Consider the following 26,572-nt stretch of genomic DNA (forward strand, 5'->3'; position numbering starts at 1 on the left):
TTTCTTTTGGAGGGCATCTTTCTACAGCATCAGAGATGCCTTCATGGACATTTAGTTTTCCCCAAAACCTTTAGCAAATGAATCTGGTGCTTTCTGAACATGGACTCTTTGAACTGGGTCCTTTTTGTTTCCAATAATCCCTTGATAAAAGGCAGCATTATGTGCAATAAGGACGAATGTACTCTAGCTCAGACTGGATATAAAATGTAAAATGCTTTAGAAGTTTTAAAACCATTTGCATTTCATCTCTGTATCTTTATGTTTCTAGATATTCTCCATATTCAACTGCAGAATGATTAAAAAAAAGAGCCTCAAGCTATGAATTTCTCTGTGGAAATCTACATTACCTATACTGTCCGGTGCTGATAAGCAGAGACTGGTTATTATTATCCTGGGTTCCCTCATAAATTAACTCCACGTTGCTTCAAAGCATTAAGAAGCTGTTGCAGAGCTTCTGTATAATTCTTTGCTCAAACAGTACATCGTCTTGCTTGTGTTATGAGAGCTTCTAAGATGTAGACTGGTGCAAAGATGCACGAAGATATAAAGAAAATAAGAAATATACTTCCTTCTTGCCTACCTGTAGTGTAATATATCTTGGACGTTGCTTGAGTTCCAGTCTGAAAGCCTGGCCGAAGTTCCCAATTGCAGCGGGGGGGTGGAGGGGAGGGATGTTATCAAAACCTTACAAACACTGGTTCACTTGTACACAACTCGCCCTGATCGTATGAGCTGATGGTTAGTTTAAACTTCCTTCCACTCTTCAGACTAGCCAGAAGAATCATCTACTGCTGGGGGTTTTTTTTTAGCTCTTACTGAATCATCCTATCTACACACTGAAGAGGAGTCAAGGATTTCCTGTTCATTGCCAGTGTGCATTAATGCCACTGAAATTATACTTCTTCTCGACACACTTGAGACAAAATGACTAAGGACAAACAAAGAAGAAAGTAGCTGTCCCAAGGAAGCCACACTATAAGCTGATGTTGCTGAAATCGACAGTGTGGGTACAGAGATGGAATTAATCACTCTTTGCTAAACAGTCTATGTCTCTTCCCCCCCCGCAAAGTGCTGTACAGGTTGAATTCTCATAGAATCTAAATTAACACATCTGAACATATAGATGACGAACAAGGAGGAAAAAGGGGCACTTTGATAATGTCAGCTTCTACTGATAGAGGAATACCCTCCCTGTACAAGGGCCAATATGCAAAACAGGCTTAGCTGAAGGGACAAAGGGGACAGGACACATGCTAAACTTGATAAATGGAAAGAAAAAAAAAATATTAAAAAAACCCCCACTATTAAGATTCCAACATTCAGTGGCCCAAGAGTCGTGTATTTAGCTTTCCACTCACTATGTAATTGTTGGAAGTGACGCGTTCCCACGGTATCCTCCTTTGCTGAACACCCCACTTCCTGGGGGTCGGCAGAGCCTCTTGCCTGGCATCAAGCACATGCGTCTCTAACCCAGAAAAGCCTTGCCTGGTCGGCTGCTGGAGTTCTACCATTTGTCCCGTGTGACCTGATTATAGCTTTGATCGATGGCCAGAGCAGCCATCTGCAAAGCACTCAAGGCTTCAGCAAAAGGCATCTTTGAATCCTTTTCAGTGCGTTAAATGTATTTGTAAAGTCACCTTGAGCACACAAAGATGACTTCTGTTTCTCTTGTTGATGAGCTTTCAGATGATCTGATTAGAAGGTGTTTGATACTGGGCTGCACTGCCACTGGGAGGAATGATATTCTTTCGCCTCTGTTCTTTCTGGCTTTTTCTAGATTCTGTTATCGAATGGAAGCTTTTAACTTGTGTGCTTCTGTGGCCTTTTTGTCATGAAACAGAAAAAAAGTCTAATAATTTCTATCCAAACACCCCAGGCTGTTATATAAATGAAATGTCCTGAAAACAATTATTTCTCATTCATCAGCAAAGCAGTCCTTCCTCCCCATCTGTGTGCGCTGGTCTGACTCTGCCCTTTTTCCCTGGTCAGTACGTCTAAGTGGCAAGCTCCCTGTTTGCTAAGGCTTCAGACAGCAGGGCTTTAATGTGCTTTTTTAAATGCCACATCTTTAATACACTATGGAAAACGTTTCTGAGAATATGCTTCTAAGGAGAAACTTAGAGTGTTCTTGTTTGTTCCACAGCAACAGAGAAATGGGGAAAAAAAAATTCAGTTACAAGGCAGGCAGTTACTGAATTGTACCTCAGTATAATATAAATATAGTTATGCCAAACACAGTATGAAATAAGAAGGAATTAAAATAAATTTTTGTCTTTATGTGGCACCACATAATTGAAATGGACAAAGGTCCAAATGTACCAGGTGAATCTTGAATGATTATATTTAAAAATATTCAAAAGAATCACAATCACTTCTCTCTGTTATGCTAGAGGATGTGCAATATATTTTATTTGTTTATATGAATATGAAGTATTCTTCAAACTCCCTTGTGCAGCTTTTTGCCTTTGAGCTCCCACTAGTCTTATGGTTGATTAGCTAAGACATTCCTTTCAACAGTTACAACTCCAGAGAGGGAAGAAACAGCAGAGAAACAAAATTATTCTAGAGCATCATCAGAAACTCAGCAATGCATACAGCAGTGGCAGAGGTAGGGAGCAGAAAGGAGAGGTATTTTACTGAGTCAAGTCAATATTCAACTAAAAAGGAAAAAGCTCTCTGTTGCCTGCACATTGGGAAACTAGGAAATGAATACACAGGAAAATTGATTTCCCTCTGGTATTATAAGCCTGCTATTCAGTGTGTTGGGAAATAACAAAAGAAAGGGAGAAGTAGAACAGCTCAGATTAGACCCCCCCCCCCCTTGGAAAAGATGGCCTACAGGTTTAGAAGCATCAGCAAAACCAAACATTCAACAAGTTTCTGCCCTTTAAGGATGAGCAGAGCAAACAATGATCACAAACATGTAATTAGCTATACATGAAAAAATAGGATTTCAGTTCTTAAAACTGATACTCTTTAAACTGACAGAAAATAGTCCTCTTTTACATTTTCAGCATCTAATCTCACTAATACTACCTTAAACTGAAACAGGAAAAATGCTGTCTCTTGTATCTTAATGGATGATACCACCGCCCCCATTCCATTTTCTATATTTTACATACAACCCTTTTCCACCATAATTTCTAATTTGCAAATTAATCCAGATTTATGCAAATCTAGATTAACGAAAATTTGATACTGGCCACAAATTTTAGTAAACACAATGACACATGGAAAAAACGTAACCCAGGCAGCTAAGAAGCCAATCAACTCTGGCATCAATAACAAGATGAGGGGGGGAAAGGAAGGAGGACGTGGAGAAAGAATAGAAGGATATTAGAGACATCAACATGTATAGAAACAGGATAAAAATCTATCATGACTTAACTCAAAGGATCTGGCTAGACAATAACTCTTTTTTTTTTTTTTTTTTTTAAACAAAGTGTATCTAACCTGGACTTGATTAAACCATGTGATACAAGACTATCTAAGAACAGACAATTAGTAAAGAGATATAAAAGATGTGTGGGAAATTGTCCTGCACTGAAAGAATAGATCATGCTCAGTACAGAGAAAGATTATAAGCAAAGCTCTTCCTTCTTGGCATTAATATTCTTTAGTATTTGTGTGTTAATGAAAATTTCTAATGAAACAAAATCTGCAGGCACTGTTAAGACAAAGGATGATCAGAACAAATACAGCAAGAACTGGATAACCTTGAGGACTGTAGCAATATTAAGAACATTGATTTATGTGAACAGTGTTATGAAATGCCAAGTCATGTGTTCTTAGCACTATGCAAAAAAAAAAATTCTACCAAAAGTTAGAACCCACTGCTGGAAAATGAGTGAGGAATGGAAAGACCTTACTCTACTGTTCCAGGAAAGACTACAGTCTGTGAAAGTTATGCAGTTGTGAAGAAAGGCAAAGGTGGGTCTTGGAAGAAGGGCAGGATTAATGCCATAGTGTAATAGAGATTTCGTCTGGGAAACTGTTTATGCTACTAGTTATTCCTAATGAAGAAGCATTTCTCTTAACATACTCTTGTATGAGAAAGCTAAAAGAGATTGGCATATTTGGCTTCATGAAATGAAGCCTGTGAGAAACTATGACCTCTTTCTTTAAATGTATTATGAAGGTCCCAGCAGGGCTGGGGAAGATATTGAACTAAAAAAAAAAAACAAAACCCTCAAAAAAAATTGTTGACACAGGCATTGAGTATAATTTGATGCCTTCATGGCCATGAGAACACTTGGGGTAGAATTTAGAGAATTTCTAACCATCACAAGACAGCAGTGGTGAAACAGACCTCCAACAGGATCAGTAGGGCAAGAAACCAAGCCACTTTTAGCATGCAGCTTAACCAGTTTAAAGAAGTGATTATGACTTGAGTACCCGCATTGAACAACTCAGAAAGTCACTTTCAATCTTATTCACTCTATCTACCTACCAGCATTTTTGTCTGAAGTGATTCATAAAGATTAGACAGACTCAGGTTTTTACCTGAACAGAATGACATATATGAAGAGCAATAAATTTCGAAAGCAGCATGAAAGTGTTTCAAAACACAGTTCAAGCATTACTTCCATCCACATTCTTTAATGGCCTTTGTTACTGCAAAGAAAGACAGGCTAGCTACATACATGATTTAAATCCATTTTACTTTTGTGATGCTGCAACAGAGCTAATAGATCCACAAAGGAGCTCTCCTACCACTAACCTAGTTAGCATCCTAACCACTATGGTAAATTAAACTCCTACCCTTTCTATGATACAATGAGTATTGTGCTCTTCATAACAAGCGGAACAACAATTTCGAGAGCTCAATACCCTGTTTTCCAGGACTGTTTCTTGAAAGATAACTGACCTGGCTTCAAACTTCTATTCCAAATCCGACAAAAGGGAAATTTCAACCTAGAAGTCCCACACTCTTAAGTCTGAACGAGAACAAGCGTTCTCATTGAAAAGCAGGGATATAATTTAATTTTCAGTTTTGCATAAGGACTGGCCTGGGACGTATTTCCTGGGAATATTTCCCAGAGTGGGTCCTGCAAACATGACAGGCAGGGCATATCTAGTTTGTGAATCCCAAGAGGATTCAGACATCTCAGCAACGTAGAGAGATGGCAAGAATTTGCTGACTGTTTAAACAATGCTGCAAATAGAGAGAAAGGCTGTCCTCTGTCTCTCCAGCTTTCCATCTTACAGACACAACTGGAGAAAAGAAAAATTCCAGGTCCTTGGTACAACAACAATTAAAAGACACCGGCATAGCAAGACACAGTATCAGTAAAAATCTCTGTAAGCCTGAATACAGTTATGCCAGTAGCTGCTTCGCACATTAAAATCAACCTACTATACTGGTAAAAGGCTGCAGGTATGAAATTTTGAATCAAATGCTATCAATAGAAATTCTATAATGAACTGCAAAAAAACCAACCAAGATTTTATCCATTCTCAAAAGAGCAAAGTCCATCATCACGTTTGCTGCTAGTGTATTTAAGCACACAGGAGTGGTGAACTTTAATGATAAAGACCCATTTTGCTTATTTGATGCATGTAAATTATTTCAGCCAGCAGTGTCACAAGTTTAATTCAGGAAAGGATTTTGGCACATCTTTAAATTACACTAAAATGAATGAAACCTGGACCCAAATTCAAAGCATATTCTTAAATGCTTTTAGGAGAAAGAAGCTCAGCTGTATCAAGTTCTTACCAGACTGTAGCACAAACTACTGTCATTTTGTACTTCAGTACGCACAGAAATCCCACATAATATTTTATAATACAGGTTACTTTAAAGATACACATACTTTTGTGTACTATATCTTAAAACATGCATTAATTTCCATTTTGCTTGCCATATTCAACTTAATACTACACCCCAGCTGAATTACCTATGGTTCTCCTGAAAAAGGAAATGTATCTTGAAAGTGCTGATATGATCTTAGAGTGCCAAATAATACATGCTTACAATACTGTCTTTATACAAGTGATCATAAATTGTTTTTTCGCTGATGTACTTAGATTCCCTAAAGATTTTTCAGTGAAAAGAGATTTGAAATTTTATTTCACAAGTTTTATCTACATAATAAGTTTGATAGAGACACCAGCTATTAAATCAGTATATATTACAGACTGCATTGCATGCGTTGAAAGTTTAACTACAGCACAGGGGTTAGAAAAAAACCCACAAAATACTTATTTAAACGACAATTCTAACCTCTTGCAGTCATTTATAAATGGAAACAAGCTGCCACACAGTTCAGCAGTAAAGGAGGATAAGAACTGATAATAATCCTCATGCTCCTCACATGAACTCCAACAAGGCATTTGAATGAGACTTTTAAAGCTGTAAATTGTCCATCAAAACACAAAATAACTTTTGCTAATCCTTGTGCCACAAATTACTAATCCATCTGGAAAGCTATTTTTGCATGTGTTTACAAGGATCTAAATGTCATCAGACAGAAAGACAACTAGGTTAGTAGCATGTTAAAAAAGAAAAAAAAAAAAAAGACAGAAATAAAAACTCTGAAGCAGTTGACCACAGAATAAGTAGGATTTGCAGAAGTACTTACAGCTCTCAATCTCCAGTGTGCAGTTCTGCTCATCCAGCGGATATCTCCGTAGGTCCATCATACAAGCAGCTGTTGTTGTAATTCTAGGAAGGAAACAGAAGAGCTTGTTAACATGTCTTGTTCCAATCTTTCCTTGATTACACACAGTTGAAAGAAGAAAATACATTTCTACATAACTGACGCTCTTGCCTATTTTTACTGAAATACGGTGTCTGCTGCTTACTTGTAAGTAATGCTGTTCTAAGAAGGTTATGCCAGCCTGGTGGGCGAGCAGAGCTTCCCCTTTACACACCATTATCACAGTGCTGTAAGCTTTAATAATCATCAACCAATTTGTCCTGACAAAATGAAGCATGAATTAGAATAGCAGTATTTCTTTCATTTTATAGTGGAGGACTTCAAGCCAAAAAGGAAACATTCAAAGAAAGGTGGCAGAAGAAATCTGAAGAGGAACAGAGAAAGACACGTACTTCATATCCTGGGTTAATACCCTAATCCCTTCATGAAACTTAAATCTTCCTTCTTCCGTTCAATAGTGCTTTGTAAATGAAGTATTATTTTATCTTCAGGTTAGATAGCAAACATATTCAGGACCATTTTTCACGAAATGTTTAGACTATATTTGTGCCTCCAGATTTCACCAAACCCACTAACATTAACACGTGTCAAGCGTGCTTTTTAGATGTTGAGACAAACATCCGTACCATCAATAAATCTTTTGCTGATAAACCTCACGGAGGAATATGACCCTGAGCTGAATGTGAACCAAGGCACAATTCTCAGCAGCGTTGTATTAACTGAGTTCCCATCAAGTCTTCTTAATGCATAGACAAAAATCAATTATTAATCTCCCCCTCGCTCCCCAAGAGCATGCTATATAACTCTGTAGTAATTAAAAAATGTTACAATTTGGAATTTGCCAACAGTAAAAATAGTATGTCCTGCACATACTCCACATAGGGCCAGGTGTGGATTTAGTGCATACGCTGAGAGCTTCCTAAGCCTTTCTTCTCTGCCCCTCTACCCGATGAGAGCCCTTCCTCCACAGCTGCTAGAGCCTGGTGATTTACACAGACTCCTCAGAGAAACAAGGATTTTCTCCCATGTGTTAAGTACAACTGACTGGCCAACTGCATCTGGGGAATCTGCTTCCACATCAGCAGAAAAATGAGAGCCTTGCACAGCAGCGAACTGTACAAGCTTTCTTCAAGCTTAAGGCTGACCAAATGATTTAGCTCAAATCATAAAATCCAAGATGATGTGCATGTGCCTCCAAAACGGGACCCAAGGGGATAGATGGAGTGCCTACAGCACATGCAGACACCGCATGACCTGACAGGATCAGCAGCTACGTCGTTCCCAGGGATTCATGAGAGACTGGGGGACCAACAGGTTTTTTCTCAAAATCCTGTCCCTCTGTATGAGGGTTACTGGTCTTTCATAGTGGGTATTTAGACTGTTCAATAACTGTTTAAAAAACTTCTTTTACGTTCTTCAATCTGACAACAAGACAGAAAACTCTTTCATTTGATGGACCTTGTTCTTTCTCCTTAAACACCTAATAAGATTTTGTTAGAAGCAGAAAACTACAATTGCCTGAGAGGCTTAAAATTCACTCAAAATTTACTCCAGCAATCCTTTCTGCAAGGTACATAAACGTTGAAGTTATACCATCTTTTCATTAGTCTCCTTACTGTCCTAGCTAACAATGCTTTACTGTTGTTTCCAGAAAAAAATTCCTGTAAATTTCTTCAAAGAAAAGAGAACAAAATTAGGGGCAAGTTATTCCTACAAACACTTCGTAAGTCCTACCTCTTTCTTGTCAATCTAGACAAGATCCCTTAATTTTACAATTTGACCATTCATATGTATTGGGCCCTCAGAGAAAAGGAACACCTTTTGGCACTAAGTTCTTTCTTCAAATGACTACATGGGTACTCGCAGAATTGCTTTTGAAAATATATTGGTTTCGATCAGTGTGTGTCATCACAGATGCTTCAAAAGAAAGCTTCCTGGAGTGGACAGAAGCAGGGAAAAAGAATCCTTTGGCTCCCCTCAATGGAAGTCTTCTAGCTTTTAACAAAACCAGACTGCTGAGGAATATATGTTGATAGCAAATGCAAATGGAGCAAGCAGCAGCATATATTCTTAAAAAAACCTCTTGGCAGTTCATACTTGGTTCCTTATTTTAAAATTTGGAGGAAAATCAAAGAAATTGCCCTGTTCCAGTATAAATGTAAGATTGATTATTTTGGGGAAAACTTCAGGAAAGGTGGAGAAAGACCAAAAAAAAATTACAGCTCATGTTTTTTGTTTGGTTGGTTTTTTTGGTGGGGAGGTTGTTGTTTTGTTTAACACCCTCATTATTTCCACATGTCTGTGTATATTATAGTCATGAGTTTTAGAAGAATTTCAGTAGTTCAGAGAGGAAAAGGCAGCAGCATAGATTTACAGCCAAGGTTTAAGTGCACAAAAGAATCGTGGTAAACACTAACCTGGTTGACTACTAAGTTTTCTAATACCTGTCTCTGCACTAAACACATTCTTCCTACCAGAGCCTACCAGACAAAACCGCATCTGTGCTGTCCCCAGCAAAGTGTCGGTTCATGCCGACGGTGGAGCTGAGCACTCACAATTCTCACATATCTTCAGTAGGATTTTTGGGTGCAACAAATACCACAAAAGGGGCCGAAGGCTGCAGTTAGCTACGATAAAGGCTCTGTAGGGAACATTACCAAATCATTAAAAGACACAGTGCCTTACCTCATCCGAAAGTAAAGAAAAAAATTGGCACAGTAATGAAAATGATTGTTAGAGCAGAGTTTTAATCAAGCCAAAACAGCATAATGTATTTAATTCAACTCACTTGTTCATTCTTACCCATAAAGCAAATCTGTTGAAATAAAATAAGTCTGTCCTTTCCTCTCTTCGTACCTCCCTCATATTTTTACCCTGACTTTTCTCACATTTGTGGTAAAGTAGAAAAAGTTCTCCCTCATCTTCAAGATTATTTCAACAACAAAACTACCTTTTGATAATTCTTAGTGGTTTGCAATTCATAGTGAATAGCTAAACCAAATTACCAATGGAAGAGCATGCAAGAAGTACCACCTTAGAATACTTTTAAAGTCAAGACACGTGACCTATACCTTTTCAGACAGAGGAAGAAACAGCAGTTCATTACAGCAGTTAGGAATACTTGAAACGGGCATAAAGCCTCTTCCCCAGAGCAGAGCTATTTCAATTTTCATAAAAGGATTAAAAATATTTTTACATAGTCTAGTTTTATACAGAACTAGTCCACAAAATATTGTATTTTGCATAATGTAACCTTGAGAACAAACAACGAAAAAGTGAAAACTTTTTAAAAAAACACCGCGACTCAATGCATTACAGTCATTAGGGATGATAACAGAGTAACAGTGCTCTCAGAGAAATGCCGTATGCAATGAAACACGTTACAGTACTGTCTCATACACTAATCTTTTCATCTGCTGTTAAAGAAGGAGAAACCTTGTGGTACTTTATTTTATGATTCCTAACAACGCAAACCAGTCTTCGGCTTCCTCTGTTATGATCTATGTTTTGAACATAGACTGATTATGGAGCACACAGAAAAAAGCAAACCCTGAAGCACTAAACTGATTAAGTATTATGAAGCAGATCTAAAGAAAACTTCACGTGTCAAAACAAAGCATAGCTACAGTGCAAAGAAACCTGCACCACAACTAACTTGCAGGGAAGGTAGAGTTTGCTGTCAATAATTCAAAATAATTCAGATAAACTATTATTTCTGAGAAAGTTGAAAATCTTGCCCTTGTCTCCAAACTTTTGGGGAGGTTCTGTGATTCAAATAAGAGCTGGAATTGGCACTGGTCCTTTCACAGGCCAAAGTTGAAGGCCCATAAAGAATTTTTTTATAACGCTTCCAAACTTGAAGTGATGCAGAAAATAATACCCGCAACAAATACTATCCCAGCAGTGCTAATAGTTCTTATTTTTCAGTGCTATGTAGGGGGCAGTTTTTCAAAATCCCATAGATTTTGCTCTTCTCACAAGTTCAAGTGGGATTTGCAAGTCAAAATAACAACTTAAACAGTTCTGCCATCACCAGTGAAGAAAAAATAGCACCGAAAGACAGGAGAGCAATGCTAATGATATGTGGAGATGGACAGAATCCAATGCCCTCTTGGAGCTGTCGTGGCTCTGCAAAGTTATGGGGAATAAGCAGCAACAGAAACTTATCTCTGCCCTGGAATGGAGCAGCCCTGACCTGTAATTACAGGATCACAGACATAACAGACATGATGAGCAAGAAGGTGACAATTTCAGATAGCTCCTCTGAGTAGAGTGGTAGTATGAGAACTATATAACACTCTCTTAACTCTAGCACTGACAGATCATGATCCTACTCAAAGACAGAGCTGAAGCCCAGGAAAATATGAAGATTAATTCTTTCTTTAAATGTATGCACATACATCCTGTTGAAAGCAGTGCGAGATTCTGCTTCAGATTTGCATACCCATTACTCCCCATTAACAATATCAGGAGCAATCTGAAGAGCTTGCAAGGATACCACGCTTTATAACAGGCTGCATCTCTTTATCATGGACTTCGTAAGAATCCTCTGCACACACTGACTGGGAGTCACAAACTCTCTGAATTAGTTGCCAAATCCACATACTGCAGCTAAACCCACTGTTCACTTCTGCTTCTTGGAAACGGTCCTGCTGTGCGACAGTTGGAAACGGCGGCAGCAGCCAGCAGAACCAATTTCAAATACGTGGAAATCTGGGGACGAAGCTGTAATGTGATAAATCTCTCTCCTGAACAATAATATTGGATTTAGACATATGTGTCAAGGTTGTTAGACATACTAACATATCTTCTTTTAAATTAAAATAGATTCATTGCTAATTATAGAGTTCACAGAACTCTTCCTTCTTCTGCTTATTCACATAAAAAATAAGCTTCCCTTGTATGACCATAGGTTAAGAGCTGGCTTTAGCAAAGGATAAACAACAGTGACATTTCTACAAGTCCGTCATTAAATCTGAACATTCAGCTACTATTGACTCCTATAATCTTTCAACTGTAAACTGCATATAGAGTTTCTCAGTGTAGTTTTATAAGAAAAAAAATAGCAATTGTTTTATTGATGTTGATGTCTTAGTTTGAGATTAAATGATATGCTCAGGCTACACAGAATCTGTAATATGCTCTCTTCTAATACCACTTTCTCAACATTTCATGAGTATTCCAATCTAAGCTGCAACTTAGCTCATTTTTCTTACTCCATTTGGGACTGGCCATCTAATGACATGTAGATATTTTCCCCTTATTTCTGTTGTGCGCAATCCTTCAATAGGTAGGTACTCTCTGAAAGCACTAAGTGTGTTTGTTAAAGTTAGAAGGCACAACCATAAAACAAGTTCAAGATAAGAAGGGTAAGATGCTAAAGCATTTTCTAAAGGTAATACGAGATAGGAAAAAACTTTTGTAGCTGACAAAACACAGGGAGTCAGAATACATACAGAAACTTCAATCTCATTAAATTTTGTCGTTGTTTATATTTCTGGCAAAAGATTTTTAAAAGGAAACTAAACTATATATGCTTCTGACCTTTCTTGGGAAGAAGCTCTGCATTTCTCTGTGGAAGGATAGCCTGTTGTGCCATCTGCATGCCAACTGGGAAGAGTCACGGAAAACTGGAGAATTTGGCTGTTATTTTCATGGAAAAGGAATTCTGACTCAGAAGAATCAGAATTTTGTTGAAGATTTCCCTGCAATGATGCCCAATTTTCTGCTATATCTTTCCACATGTAGCAGTCTGAATTGTTCTTTAAATTAGATAACATTGCCTACTATCCTGTCACTGAGTTCAAAGCTCGGCCATGACATCATGTTCATAATTTAAATCTCTGCAAAAAGCACACATCACTCTGCAGTAAAATCTTCTGGTGTAATAACCTCGGCTTTAGACTGAAGTTATTCAAGCCCTTCGCTAAAGTAATATGTGCTCCTCTAGAAGATAACACCCATATAACACAATGATGCAGCTATGGCAGAAGAGCTCAGAGCACTTAATAATTTTAATATTTTATCACTGGGAAATGTATCCTTGTCTTTCAGCATTCACTTCACTTCTCCCTTTCAAAGGAAATAAAAATAAGTGAAAGGGAGAATGCTAAAAAAACTACAGAACCATGAAACAGTATGAGCGTGATGGCTGAGTGACTCAGTATGTAACAAACAACCTTGCAATAAAGCGCTAGTACATCTCCTCCACTTACACAAAGTTCATAGTCCTTTTGCTTTATGACCATCACCAGAGAACTGAAAGTTTTACTTTCAAATGTTTTGCAAAACATGTTCCTTATTCTGGTTGTGAAAATTGCTTGTCTATTTCACTCAGATAATATCAGCATTGAAATAAAAAGTGCATTATTTCAGCTTCTTTCTCTTAAAAATTTATATTGGCACCACCCAAGACATGTTGCGTACTACAACTAAATCATATATACAAAATATTTTTAAACCAGTTGTGTCCTCTTCAACAAGAAAAATGTTAATATTTCATAAATTTCTTAGAGAAAATTGTATAGCAAGGCATTTCAGAACATATGAAACACCTTCCCCACAACCTTTTGGGGGGGCTGTTTCAGTAATTCAATTTTATATATATGAAAGTATAAGAAGATTAAAATTTATTACACTCTCTTTAAAAACAGCTAACTTACAATTGTGATAGTACATTAAATTTAATACAGACTCTCCTCAACTATGGAAGCGAGCTAGAACTTTCTAAGGAGACACATGGATTTGGTGGCTTTTAAAATGAATTCTCAGTGCCTGAAATAACCGGTGCTTAGTTCTAGTGAATCTGTTGGGCTGTATGTGCACCCTACATTAATATTTTTTATTCCAGGATGATAAAGATATAATGTTTAATCAAATAATTGAAGAGCTAGGGAAAAAAGGGAATATCTTCTCCACAAAATACGCATTGCTTCAACGCACAAATTGTGCAGATAGTACTGCTGCAAAGAACCACAGAAATAAGGAAGTACAGATTATTATAGGTAAAGCAGTACAAACTTTGCCCACAGGCTACCTTTTTGTGTCTTAAGAGAGTAACAAATACAGTAGCACTAGCACCCTATAGTGCAACACTTGTCTGTGGAAGAGCACTGTCCTGTTTCCCTCAGGAGGCTGTGTCTGGGGGTCTGCGAAAGCCCTCCCCGGCCCTGAAACGTCTGCAGTAGTCGACCTCCAGCAGCTGCTGGACACAGCTGGAAACCGCCTCCAAGAGGGATGTGGGTGGTGTTTACACAACCTGCGGCTCCTGCCCCTTCCTCTGTTAGCAAAGAACTTGCGCTCTGGATGAGGAGCTCACACAGAAATGGCATTCACTTCCTCCCTATGTTCTTAATCTATACTTTCTGTGACAGATTCAAACCTGCAAAATCCTTTCTTCTCACAAAACGCCACCAAGAATATTACCAATTACTTGCCTATTCAGGGAGACATCTGAGTAGAAGGTATTTTCACCATTCTGGAGAAAGGAAGTTCTACTCAAGTAAAAATTAATGTGAAAGTCAAAACAATCTTCAACAGAAAAGGCACATTCAGTTTTATGATTGCAGCTTATTTAGTAATTCTTACAGAAGTAGTAAGATAAGAGCTCCTCTTCGTCTGGCTTTTGTGAGTCAGAATAAGGCAGCTCATTTTCCACAGGGAAATGTCAATAGAAATAATAAATTTAAGTGGATTTTTCATACGCAGAATTACTCTCAGATCCAAAAAGGTGGAAAAAAAGTCAGTAAAAACCCTCCAGCACAGACCTGAACTTATTAAGTTTCTTTCAAGAACCTTTACAACAAAGCAGTAACCCATAACGTTCTAACCCTCACAAAATTCTGAGACAAAAGTAAAATGAACTCTCCCTGTCCTAAAGCAGGAGTCACACAGGGAGACAGTTAACAGTCAGAATATAGGCAAACTGCGTAAAGCATAGTTGAATAATAGACACAAGTTATTACTTACTAATTCAATTATGATTAGAAATTTTCATCCACACAGACAAGAATCCAAGGATAGTTGCACTGTCTCTCTGCGTGACTGCAGGATTTCAATTAGACCATTTACTTTCTATGCTTTTTTCGCCCCCATTAAACAATCTCCTATATACCTTTCTAATTCTAGCAAAAAAAGCTCACAAACCTGTAATATCTCTCCTCTTCACTCTGCTCTAACAGAACTTCACCACTGCTAGGAATGAAGTATTAAATTACCTTCTCTTAATTTCTTCTTCTACTTTCTGTCTACAGACAACCTGACATTGCCCAAAATGCATCAGAAGCTTTTTCAGTGGCATGTCAAAGTGACTGGTACAACCAGCCATGGCTGATTTGCTTACCAGGCAAGAGAATGGGTAAGGCAAGAAATCCTCCTCCAAGCAGATCTGCACCCACAGCATTGTGTGCTAGCACTGGTGCCTTTGAGTAACCACTATTGTCCAGGCTATTTCTAGTGCCCCATTCATGTAAACGTTACTCTAGGCTGCCTCTATCTATGACCAAGTCTTAAATATGTGGATTCTTTAGATTCTTCCCCCCGCCCCGTTCTGCTTTTACTGATGACAAAGAGGATGTTCCCCCATTCCTTTCTCCCTGAATAGGTCTAAAAGCCAAACTGCCATTCACCAGATACTCAGATTCAGAAAACAGAGCATGCCAAGTGATCCCCAAAATAAAAGCCACACATCTCCTGTCACAAGGGAGCTCATCCTGACCGATTCGACCCACTGCAGCACTGTTACCTCACCTACTGCAGCCATAATACGTGCTGCATGCCTTGAAGTACTCTTGCAAAATGGATCTCCTTACCGCTGGTAACAGATACCTCTTTCACTCTCTACCTGAGAGAGGTCAGCCACTATCAAACAGCTGTACAAAATCACATTTCTTTTTTTTTTATTTCTGATGAGAGCTGAAAGCACAGGCAGTAGCTAAGCACATCAGAAAGGCCTTCATGTTGAAGTAGCTAAAATCTCTGCTGTCCCCACCTTCCCTCTCCCTGCACGCTTCTTCGGAGCTTCACACAATGCAACAAGCAAAAAACAGAATGAGAAACTGCCCCTTTTTGTACTACTGTTGAACAAGCTGATTAAATCTACTGTAATGACAGAATCACTAATGTTGGAAAAGACCTGTAAGATCATCAAGTCCAACCAAAAAAAAAAAAAAAAACACCCCACAAAAAAAAAACCCCACACCACACAACAACAACAAACCACAACACACCAAAAACCAACCCACCCAACACCACACAGCTCCATGCCCATCAAGCTACATCCCACAATGCCACATCCACACGCTCCTTGAATACCTCCAGGGAGGGTGACTCTACCACCTCCCTGGGCAGCCTGTTCCAGTGTTTCACATGACGCAGTACAACAAACCAAATATCCTTGTAATTGACTATTGTCATAAGATCAATATCTCTTGCTTTTCAAATAAACATTTCAGCTTCACTCTGGTACTTAGGGAACAGTAAGAGACACATATCCAAATACGTAATTCCACCCTACTGACATCCTTTCAAATATCACTGTAACATCAACTGTCAATAAAGAGAGAATACAAACAACACAGATGTTCTTAAAGCTCCAAAGCATCTGAAGTACTGCCCTCAGACTTTACACCTACTATGCTAAAGTATTAACACTACCATTGGCTAGGTAAACACATTGATACCATTTCACTTTTAATTCTACTGAATGACCAGCCTTTGTAGTTAGTAAGTGCTAATGCTCCACCCTCGCTGTGGCAATAAGGGGGGAGTGAAGTCCATGTGACAGATTATGAAGCCCATGACAGATTTTGCAGGGCTCAGAAATGCATGTATCACTGCTACTGGTAAAACAAAAAGTAAAGGGATATTCTGTTTCAGTGAGGTTGAGACTGTCCATACTGCCATTAATCTTGTATCTACCATGTCAGTGCACGCAATACATACACTGACATTGTGATTGCAAGCACATTTGAGTGTCCTCAACTGATTAGCATCTCCAGGGGCTGTGTACAAGGTTTTAGAAATAAACAAACAAATAAAATTACACATGTAATGAGAATCCTGCTTCTTCCCTCTCTCCGGCCCCTTGCTTTTGATTGCAAGCTTTGCGATTCAATATTTTCAAAAACACATCTTTCAGGACTCAAATTCAACCCAAAGACAAAGGAAAATGGGAACCCTACTTTTTAGTACTCCCTGGAAGTACCTGTCTTGCTATATACAGTGACTCTCAAATTATACGAAAGCATTATTTAAAAAAGAAGAAAATAAAAATACCTTGGAAACATTTAGAGCAATTCAATCAAGTTCACAAGCGAGCAGCCATTATCAAAACTACTACTAATTTATTTTGCGTTCGTATGCATCATGAATGACAAGCAACACGAACACATTCACACACACACATGTATAAAACACAACATAAATAATACATGCTCCTTAACAGTCCTTCCTTGATGCATCCTGTTTCTGATTTGTGGGGCTTCTTCCTGCACTTGTATTTTCCTTTTTTTGCAGCCAAATACTATTTTCAATCCCTGCCAAGCAGACTAACAAGAATTGGGTTTCAGTGACTGAGAAGTATTACATATCACCTAGTTTGTTATCCCTGATTTTACACAAATCTTTATCATCGATAATTCATGAACTGTACTTCACTGCTGCATCATCTAGGTCAATTTATAGATTTAACACAGAAAACAAAAGCTGACCAAAATATTAATGCCATGAGAGCCCAATTAATACCTAGCACTGATCTATACAGTTTCATTCCTAAAAATCTTGGGTTTTACCATGATTTTTATCTAATTTCTTCACAATATTTGATTTGCTAATTCCTTTAACTCCTCTGTTAATAATAAATCTATCATCTTATCTCAAGTTTTTTTAGGTTTTAGTTTTTTTAGCAAAAAGTTACCATCACATGACTGGAAAAAAGTAATAAATGTAATTAGACTGAATTATTCTTTTTTCTTTTTTTTTTTTTTTTTTTTGGACAGCTCTGATGTCAGCACATCGTACACCCTGCATGCAAACATATCACTGGCCAGTTTCCACAGCCAGTTTTCAAAACCATGTTAACTCACACACTTAAGAGTAGGCACAGCAGTACTGAGGGCCTATTTCAAGATATTAGAGTGGTACAACTGACATAATACATAATGACCTGGAACGTCTCATAGAATTAACAGGGGCACAGTGAAATTACAGATAAGCCCTTGGGGGAAGGTTCTTTCTGCAGTGATTGTCATGTCCACAGACTAGTTATCACTGATCAGTATTTAGTTTATCATTCATGAGTGTTCTCCCTAGAACAGCAAGAAATTTAATGGGTCGAAAGCACTCAGAGAAATTAGGTACCAAAACAGGGACACCCCCCCCCCCCCGCCCCCCCAAACAATATACCTGTAATAAAATTTAGTTTTGGTACTGATGTTAATCACACACCACATAGCAAGTACTTCACACTAGTCTACTTGTACAAATACAGATCTGCAAGACCTGTAGATGCAGGTATCTTTTGAGTGTATTACAGGCATCAGCTACTGAAACTTCCACAAAACTGCAAAGGGATAAGGTAAAGACATTTTTAAGGCAGAATGAATTCTTTCAGTGGCACAACCTCAATTAGGATTCAAGAATCAAATTCTTTAGTCCAATGTGGTTAATCATAGACTACTTCCAACTGCTCCTCTTGCTTTTAACTTTTTGTAGGAACCACTCCTCCTCACATGTTGCCATGATCTACAGGAAGAGGCTGAGGCTGCACTGGTAAGTGGGTGGCAGGCAGTATTATCAAACAAAGAAGGACAAGCAACTATGCTGCTGGTTGGTTTTGAATTGCTTGGTTTTGTTTCAGTGACATTTTTATTTCCAGAAGATTTGTTTTGGTTGTATTAAGCATATCACATCATTTATTCTGTAGAACAGACTTTCATTTTTTAAAAAATGTATTATTTATCAATTAATGTTCTAGTGCTCGTATTTACTCTTCCAAGTTACCTAAGCAGATGTGCATGTATGCCAAACAGGACATCAAATCCTGTACTGAGTAAATAAGATGCCATGCCTTACAAAGATAGATAACAAAAATACAGATAGTGGGTATGCAAATATGAGAAAATGTATTATGCTAGTATACATTTTTTCCATTCCAGAACAATATTTTGAAATTATAGAAGAGAAATTGCTCACTTAAAATGACTACCAGAATTCTTAGAATTGGCTACAATTCATTCCAGTTTTTGCTAATCATGATTTGTATTCATGTACTGTCTATAAAGCATAGATGAAAGAGACACATATTGTATGAAGTATCCTATATGTACACACTAAGAACTAACCCCTAGGGACAGAAATCTACAGAACTTCACCTTTCACTTGAGCCCTGTATGTCCAGAGTGTCAGTGGGGCTTCTCCACTCCAGTTAACAGCCAGATTTTGGGCTGTTTAAGCTGCCTTTAATAAATCACCTGTTTACATCATAGCCACACACCCCATCTGAACAACTATTCCCGTGTGAACAGTAGTTAATTGAGGACAATGAATAAAGGTTTAGCAGATATTTGTAGGCCTAATTCACAGCATACATGTTTCAAATGACAGATTCCTATTAACGTCAATTGTCTTTAGGTAAGGCTCCTGCAGAGGATAATAAAAAAAAAAAGAGACAAAAAAAGACACATAGAGATGATTTTATATATAAAATGCTACAATAGGGACTTGAGAAAGGAAGAGGATCCTTCTTATTCGTACAAATGCTTTAAGACAGGTCTGACTTGGACAAAAGATGAAAAGGTTATTCTACACATTTTATTCTTAAACATTGATATTTTTCCTACTTGGGCTAATCTGCAAGTAGACATCTGTGGAGATCAGCTATTTCTGATCATACTCCCTAACATGATACCTAAGCCAGTAGATTTTTTTTTTCTTTGACAACGAAAAAACAAAATTACTTAAAACCACCTCCTATCACATTCCAGATGTCATGCCTGGCCTCAGTGCTCTTCTCATCTTTTGCGTTAGGCTTATACCATCAATCCTTCATTCGTATCTGGTCCATTTTAGACACCAAATACCATTATTACTTTAACATAGTATTAAAGTAGCAGCAATATTATTTTGAAAATGGGAAGCCATGTTCTCCTTTAACATTTCTAAACCAGTATCTACATTTCAGACCAATTCAACTTTAGTTAAGGGTTTATTGAATGCATGAGAGAAGCATAAAGGGTTTTTTTTCTTTAGCAATGAGTCAAACCTAATGACTACAATTAACAGGCATCTAAGTTAACTCCAGCTATCTTGCTGAAATCCAGACAGCTTCCCAAGGGTTGCATCTCCTCCTGTGCCAAAGTTAGGATGTTCAGTTACGACCTTTCTGTTCCTCATCTTTATTTCAGAACATTCATAACTTTGTTCCAAACAGAAACAGAAAAAAAACCCCAAAACTTCTGACATACTAGCTGCATCATACTGTCAAGAAGAACTGAAAGCTTGATAAGCTATAAAAAATCTAAATCTAAATAGAAAAATAGAAATCTAAATAGAAAAGCTGCATAGATGCTGCTTTTTGATATTCAGCTGGTCCTTTCCTGTTTCTGAAATAATACATTTGAAACTTCTCAGTAACTAGATCTCAGGGGCTAGAACACTAACCCATACACCACACCAAAAAAAAAAGCAGGAATTTCCTCCTAATGACTGTATTTTGCTGCAGAATATGTTTTTTAATAAATAAAATTTGTATTCATTTAAGACAAGCTCCAGTAATCTCACCAAGCTCCCTTCTTTTCCATTTTAATGCTCGTAAGAACCATCAGTTTCTGTAGTCAGTTATTTGCATTTATGATCAATAAAGCTATTAGATTTAGAAGATACTTGACTCTGACCTGCCGAACAGCCCGAGATGATTCTGTACACAAGGCCATTATCAGATTGCATATGAGCTGAGTCTCAAAGAGAATCAGAGGAGTTCAACTGATTCTCATTGGAGTTTAATCAGGTGTCTGCTTGCCATATACTTATGCAGACAGCAGGTATCACTTTTAACATTTTGTATATCCAGAACTACATTCTAACACTTCATGCTGCAGTGAAAGTTAAATCAATATGTATGAAGGATTTCTTCATATTGCATACTTTAATAAGTTAATTTAGAAAACATGTCCCCCATTGCTTTCCATGTTACCTTGGCTATACATGAGACCTTCTTTTCTCCAAGAAACAAGTTATGACTAGTTTACATTTGAGGTGGATGAAGAGTCAGCTGAAAAATATCAGCCCTATCCTGAATACAGCAAATATACATTTGATGAGAAAATAGTGCTTATCTGAGATATGTTGGACCTGTCCTGAAGCCATTCCCTGTATTCAGGGATTTTTTTGAAGTGATCATTTTGCTGTAGAAAGTGCATCTTTTTTCTTCCTTTTTTTTTTTCTTTTTTTAAACAATGACTACAGTTATTCCCATGCTTTACTTAAAAGTCTTTTATACATAAACAATAGGACAACATATGCTGAAACAGTAAATTAAATTCAGAGCATCAGGAAGGCATTTACTTGATTAAATGCCCAGGTACTTTGAGATGAATGAAGACACTAGCATAAACCCACAAGGTGAAAGCATCACTTGCATAGCAGGTTCAGCACAGAGCCATCCCAGAGGCACAGCAGTGAGTTTGATGGGTGCCGTATCCTCTTTTACACATCCTTACCCAGTCCTGAGCCCAGGCATGGGAGCAATGGCCATCCAGCCACAGTGCTTCAGCAAAATGTGGACGACTTCTCACTAAATCAGCCTGTTTGACAGGGTTTAGAGGAGGGAATTTCCAGCAGCAAAACAAATATTTCCTAGGATTCACATTTATAAAGCAGGAATTTCAAAACTCAAGAGTTTTAATTTGTTCCCCTATGTCAAATCTGGTGTTTATCAGAGGAATGTTCACTGTGAAGAGCACTGAGCATATTTTTTAAAAGTTATTTTTCACATTATGAATGTCTGCATGTCAAGACTGTTATCTGATACCAAATGATGGTAAGAGGACATGATAGTTTCCTGGCAAGAAGACCTTTTAATTTTCTTAATGTACAAGGATAATAATCGTTTTCACCACTCCCTCTATGAGGCGTAATACATATGGGAAAAATGTCTGAAGAGCTTTTTAAAAATAACAACTCAACAGAAAAGTCTTAGCAGGGATGGGGACTTCAAGTCAGCACTGCCTGCAATATAGAGACAGTAGGAGAGAATGCTATATAATGAAACAGCCACACTTCTATGTGCAAGCAGGTTTCTCTAGTGAGAAATATGGAAAGGCACATGAAAATTCTCTCTGCCACGTCCTGAATGGGTAAGATAGTCCATATAAGCCAGTCCCAGCATTCTTCTCATTTCACAATATTCATTTCACAATACATATTCCCAAGTATCTAGTTAAATGCTGCACAGGGAGAAATATGCAGCTGTTTGGGTTTTGTTTGGTTGGGGGGGGGGGGGGGGGGGTTGTTTGTTTGTTTTTAAATTGTCACAACATTTCAGTATTTCACATACAAACTTACTTTCAGATATTTCAAGCACTGACCAGAATTCATCACTATTGTCATGCATTACATATGTTCATTCAACCTAAAGCTAGAGCTAGTGACTCTGTAAAATGTCTCTCATCAGTGGTAAATTTAATTTCTAACCATAGACCAGAAATTTAGTAAATAATGTCAGCAGTTTAGTAACTTTCTTGTTAAGGTGAAATGTTTTTTCCCCGATGTTCCTCCAAGCTGACAAATGAGAAGACTAATCATATGAACATCAGTACTGCACTAAGGAAGCAGGCCTTCAGAAGTTAGATGGAGTCTGCTTATATTGTAGTCCACATTTCATAGAGATACAGACACCGAGGTGATAACCAGCTTGCTCTAAACTGCTGTACTTGTCAGAAATTTCAACAGTCAACAGTCTCAAATATATGATGCTGAAAGCATGCAACTATGTTTGAGGTGCAGTGGATCTGTCTCAGCTTTTCATTTACTCAAATAAAGTTGTTTTCTAGTCAAGTGGTTCAATCATGACTGCAGGGCCTTAACAAGGTCTTAATAACTTCTCTCTTCTTGGAATAGCAGAGAGCCTCCTAAATTCAGAATATGAGCGCCTCACTCAGAGGGCAAACTACATATTACGCAAAGCCTTTGCATCTTCTCTGTTAGGTAACAGAAACCGTGCACTGGGTGCAAGCCTACAACTCTGTACGTAGGAAAAACAGCTCTTTTCAGGTCCTTTCTACGCCTTTTTAGGTCACTTCTCCGTTAGCATTTCTGACCATCTTTCTCTCAGGAACCTTGACATTTGCCAAACATAGCCCTCAAAGCCACTCCTCTCTCTCTCAGCATCACTCCTCTGTGTCCCAAAGGCTCGTTATCCCCTCGCCCCCTCCTCTTGCAAGCAGCTTCAAAGTACAGAGGTATTAATCCCTGTATTGCCATAGACAATATATATACTCAATAAGGAGACACCAGAGGTAGAACTCCCATTGACAGGAAAAGAACTGCTCTCTCAGTTTGCAAAAATAACTTTTTCAAGTGTAATCCTGAACTTCCTTTGATTGTACTTGCAACACAGGATCTTTCCTCACAAATGAAGAGCAACATAAAGCATGAAGACCAAGCCCAATTGTCCTAGTATGTGCAAATAATGATCAGGAACCCAGGAGTGATACTTAAAAGTAAACAAGCCTTTAAATTATAAATGAGTAAAATATATAAAATCAGTGACTTTTGTGAAGAACAAACCCAGAAAATGTTTGAACACAGAAATGGCAATACTATTCCATGAAAGAAGCAATAGTAGACAATCTGGTGAGTAGGATGGCCATGACAGACAAATGACATCAAAGAAGAAATGAAATTTTAAGGAATTTTCTTTATTAGTTGTGCCTAAATTATTATTTTTCCTGTTGTTTCTGGCAAACCATAAGAATGAATAAATGTATGAGTAAGAAAGAAAAGCAAAACAATAAAAAAAGCAGTAAAAGTATTTACTTTCCATCTGTCACACATAAATCACACTTGAATTCTAGTAATTCCAAAAAATGTTTGCAGTGAAACTTAAATACCTGTAAATCTTGGCTTAAGTTTTGGCTAGGTTACAGACTGAAAAGCCTGTGAATCTTTGAATGCATAAGGAATGACTTATAGTTACCCACATAAAACAGGCACTGCAAGTTTCACATGTTGTCAGTAGGAATGAAGATCAAAATTCAGTGCTTCTGGCTGCGATTTTCTTGAAGCTTTCAGGCAAAGCTTGGCACAGGTGTGCTTAAAAGAAGAAAGCACACATCTAAATTCTGCCTCTTAGCAACAAGATATAATCTTAGTATTTGATTTAAAAGGCAGGTGATGAATCACAAATCTTCACAAATATTCATAAATACACCCTCTTTGCATGGTGTAAATGTCATGAGAGGAGGAGATGGAAAGCGAACTATCACATAGCTAAGCCACTACCATCTGCACAATTAATATATGTTCTAAGCAATGAGGGAGTAGGAGGGAAAAGCATCATCACTTATGACTATGTAGTCATTAGCCAAGATCCTAATCTTCATTAGACAAGCAAATTAAAACTCACCATTTACTGAAGCTGTCACAGTGGCTCCAAAACAATACTCTAAAAATGGTCCCACTGGAGTCAGATGAAAATGATGCATTTTGAAGGAGTAGTTAGTAAGCAGAAGCATGACATCAAGATAAATCTAATGCTATTAATCTAAGGCAATCCTCCTCCCTCCCCCCAATTCAAGCAATTTTTACAATAAGGAGGAAAAGAAAATAGAGCACATCCCAAATCTTGCAGGAAAACGATGACTCAGGGATAAACAAGGTCTGTAATTGAATGAAAAACTGACCACAAAACCACAACTGGCTTTCCAAATGATTTAGAGATTGTACAGACTTTACATTAGGAAATTGCTGAACAGAAAGCCTGGATGAGCACACAGTTATGAGGCAGAACAGTAGAATTAAGCAAAGCCAGAAGGGGAGAGGATAATGCATTTTCAAAGCAAACACAAGAAAGCAGGAGAACTTTGTTAGTGCTGAGAATATATTTGATCAATTACAAATGGGGGGGAACCTCTCACGCCGCTACTCACAGATCTCAACTTACCTATACAGTTTACTTTCATTACTACTCAATATTGAAAATAATACAAAAGTGATGCTCAAACGGGGAAGGGGAATGCTTTGGCTAACATTGACCCTTTTTGCCAGCATTGAGAGGCACTTGTTTAGCTAAATGGAAACTCTCCCATGTTCCTGGCTACAAAATGGCTTCACTAAAACTTTTTTGGTAGATAAATCCTCTAATGCAGAGTTCTCTTAACTGATATTGCACTTTCAGGATGGAGGACAAAAGACTATTTGTCACACTAGGCCTGAACTACCAATGTCTTTTAAAAAGCACTTTGAACATTATATTTTCCAGGGCTGGTAAGAACTGCTGAAAAATAAATAATTGCAAGAAATAAAACTTTTTACTTACTCATCCCTACCAAAACTAATGAACACAAATGAACCCTCATTTTCTGCTCATTTCTCTCAACTGGAATGGAATTTTAAAAATCTGAAAGTATGAGGATACCTTAATTCTATAAATACTTCTGGCTTTCTGCCATAGGCACAACATTAAGTTTGCCACATTCCCACTCCATTTTGCAGGGGTGCGAAATTCAGGAATACAGTAGTGATATTCTGAAATATTTGCTCAGGCCCAGCAAACTCTTCAGCTTGGCCATCAGTGACATATCTAGCATAAGACAAAATGCAATATACAGATCCATTACTTAAGAAAGCAAAACTAAAAGCCGTTTTTGCTACTTATTGCACTGGCAAATGCAACTTAATAAAAAAAGAAATCTAAGTGAGAAAAACTGCTTTATCAATGCTTTTTTTTCTTTCATAAGGTTAAGTCATAATTAGCTTTCCTTTCTTGAAGCTATGTAGTTCAGGCACTGCATCTATTAGTCATGTATTTCCTAATTGCTTTATATTGCTCTAATATCTATACCTTCCTCTGAACAATTTCTAATAAGATTCTGTAATAGCTATAATGAATAGCAAAGGTAACACTTAATATTTACTTTCATTCTTGACATTAAACAAACATTACTCTCCATGCCCTTTTTCTTGTGTTCAATTCTGTGGGGTAAGCATTCCCACTGCTAACAATGTATTCAGTCTTACCATTATTTCTATGACCAGGACACAGCATATTTTCCTAGCAATCCCACAGATCTAGATTGTATTGAAATGAAAGCTGTATTGAAATAAAATTAAAAGACGAAGCTTAAAGAAAATTAAACGAGGTGAAGCAGACAAGATGTGACCAGATAAGACAGATGGAATGGGAGTCTATCTCCTTCAATACATGAAAAATACCCTCAGTATTCGTGGAAACAAAATATTAACACAGAAAAAAAAAAAAGTACCATAACACCACAGTATTGGATTCTGAGACATCCCTACGCATAATGTTTTTAGATGGTTTTGGAAATAATTAATGTCAAGGGTTCAATGTAACAAAAGAAAGAGTGCCGTGATACATAAATACATTATAAGCTTTGGGTCCGTTCAGTTAAATCAAAGGAGCAGAAAACAGATGATGACAAGAAGCATGACAAAACAGCAAACTGCAGTTGCTGTTGATTTACCATGAATGGGACCCCACGTGCAGCGTCTATGGGTACCTACAGAACCACCTGTGCAGGGGGAATGTTTCTTCCTAATCCTTGTATACAAAGATCTTTATACTCTCAAACAATATGATTTTCATCTCTTCTGGAACTGTAACTGGTACTCATGCCTCCTCAGATTTTTCAGGGGTTTTTTTGTTTGTTTGTTTGGTTGGGTTTTTTTAAGCT

General features: G+C 37.7%; 1 protein-coding gene across 3 annotated transcripts in view; it reads right to left on the reverse strand.

Moving 5' to 3' along the window:
• GABRB2 (gamma-aminobutyric acid type A receptor subunit beta2) overlaps positions 1-26,572 on the reverse strand; it is a 163,278-nt gene that overhangs the window by 64,161 nt on the left and 72,545 nt on the right. For all 3 annotated transcript variants that reach the window (XM_059825227.1, XM_059825225.1, XM_059825226.1), the window contains exon 5: positions 6,582-6,664. In XM_059825227.1, coding sequence (XP_059681210.1) covers positions 6,582-6,664 — 83 coding nt within the window. The remainder of the gene's footprint in view (positions 1-6,581; positions 6,665-26,572) is intronic.

The sequence above is a fragment of the Gavia stellata genome, chromosome 16 (genome assembly GCF_030936135.1).
Source record: "Gavia stellata isolate bGavSte3 chromosome 16, bGavSte3.hap2, whole genome shotgun sequence".
In the NCBI taxonomy this organism is placed as follows: domain Eukaryota; kingdom Metazoa; phylum Chordata; class Aves; order Gaviiformes; family Gaviidae; genus Gavia; species Gavia stellata.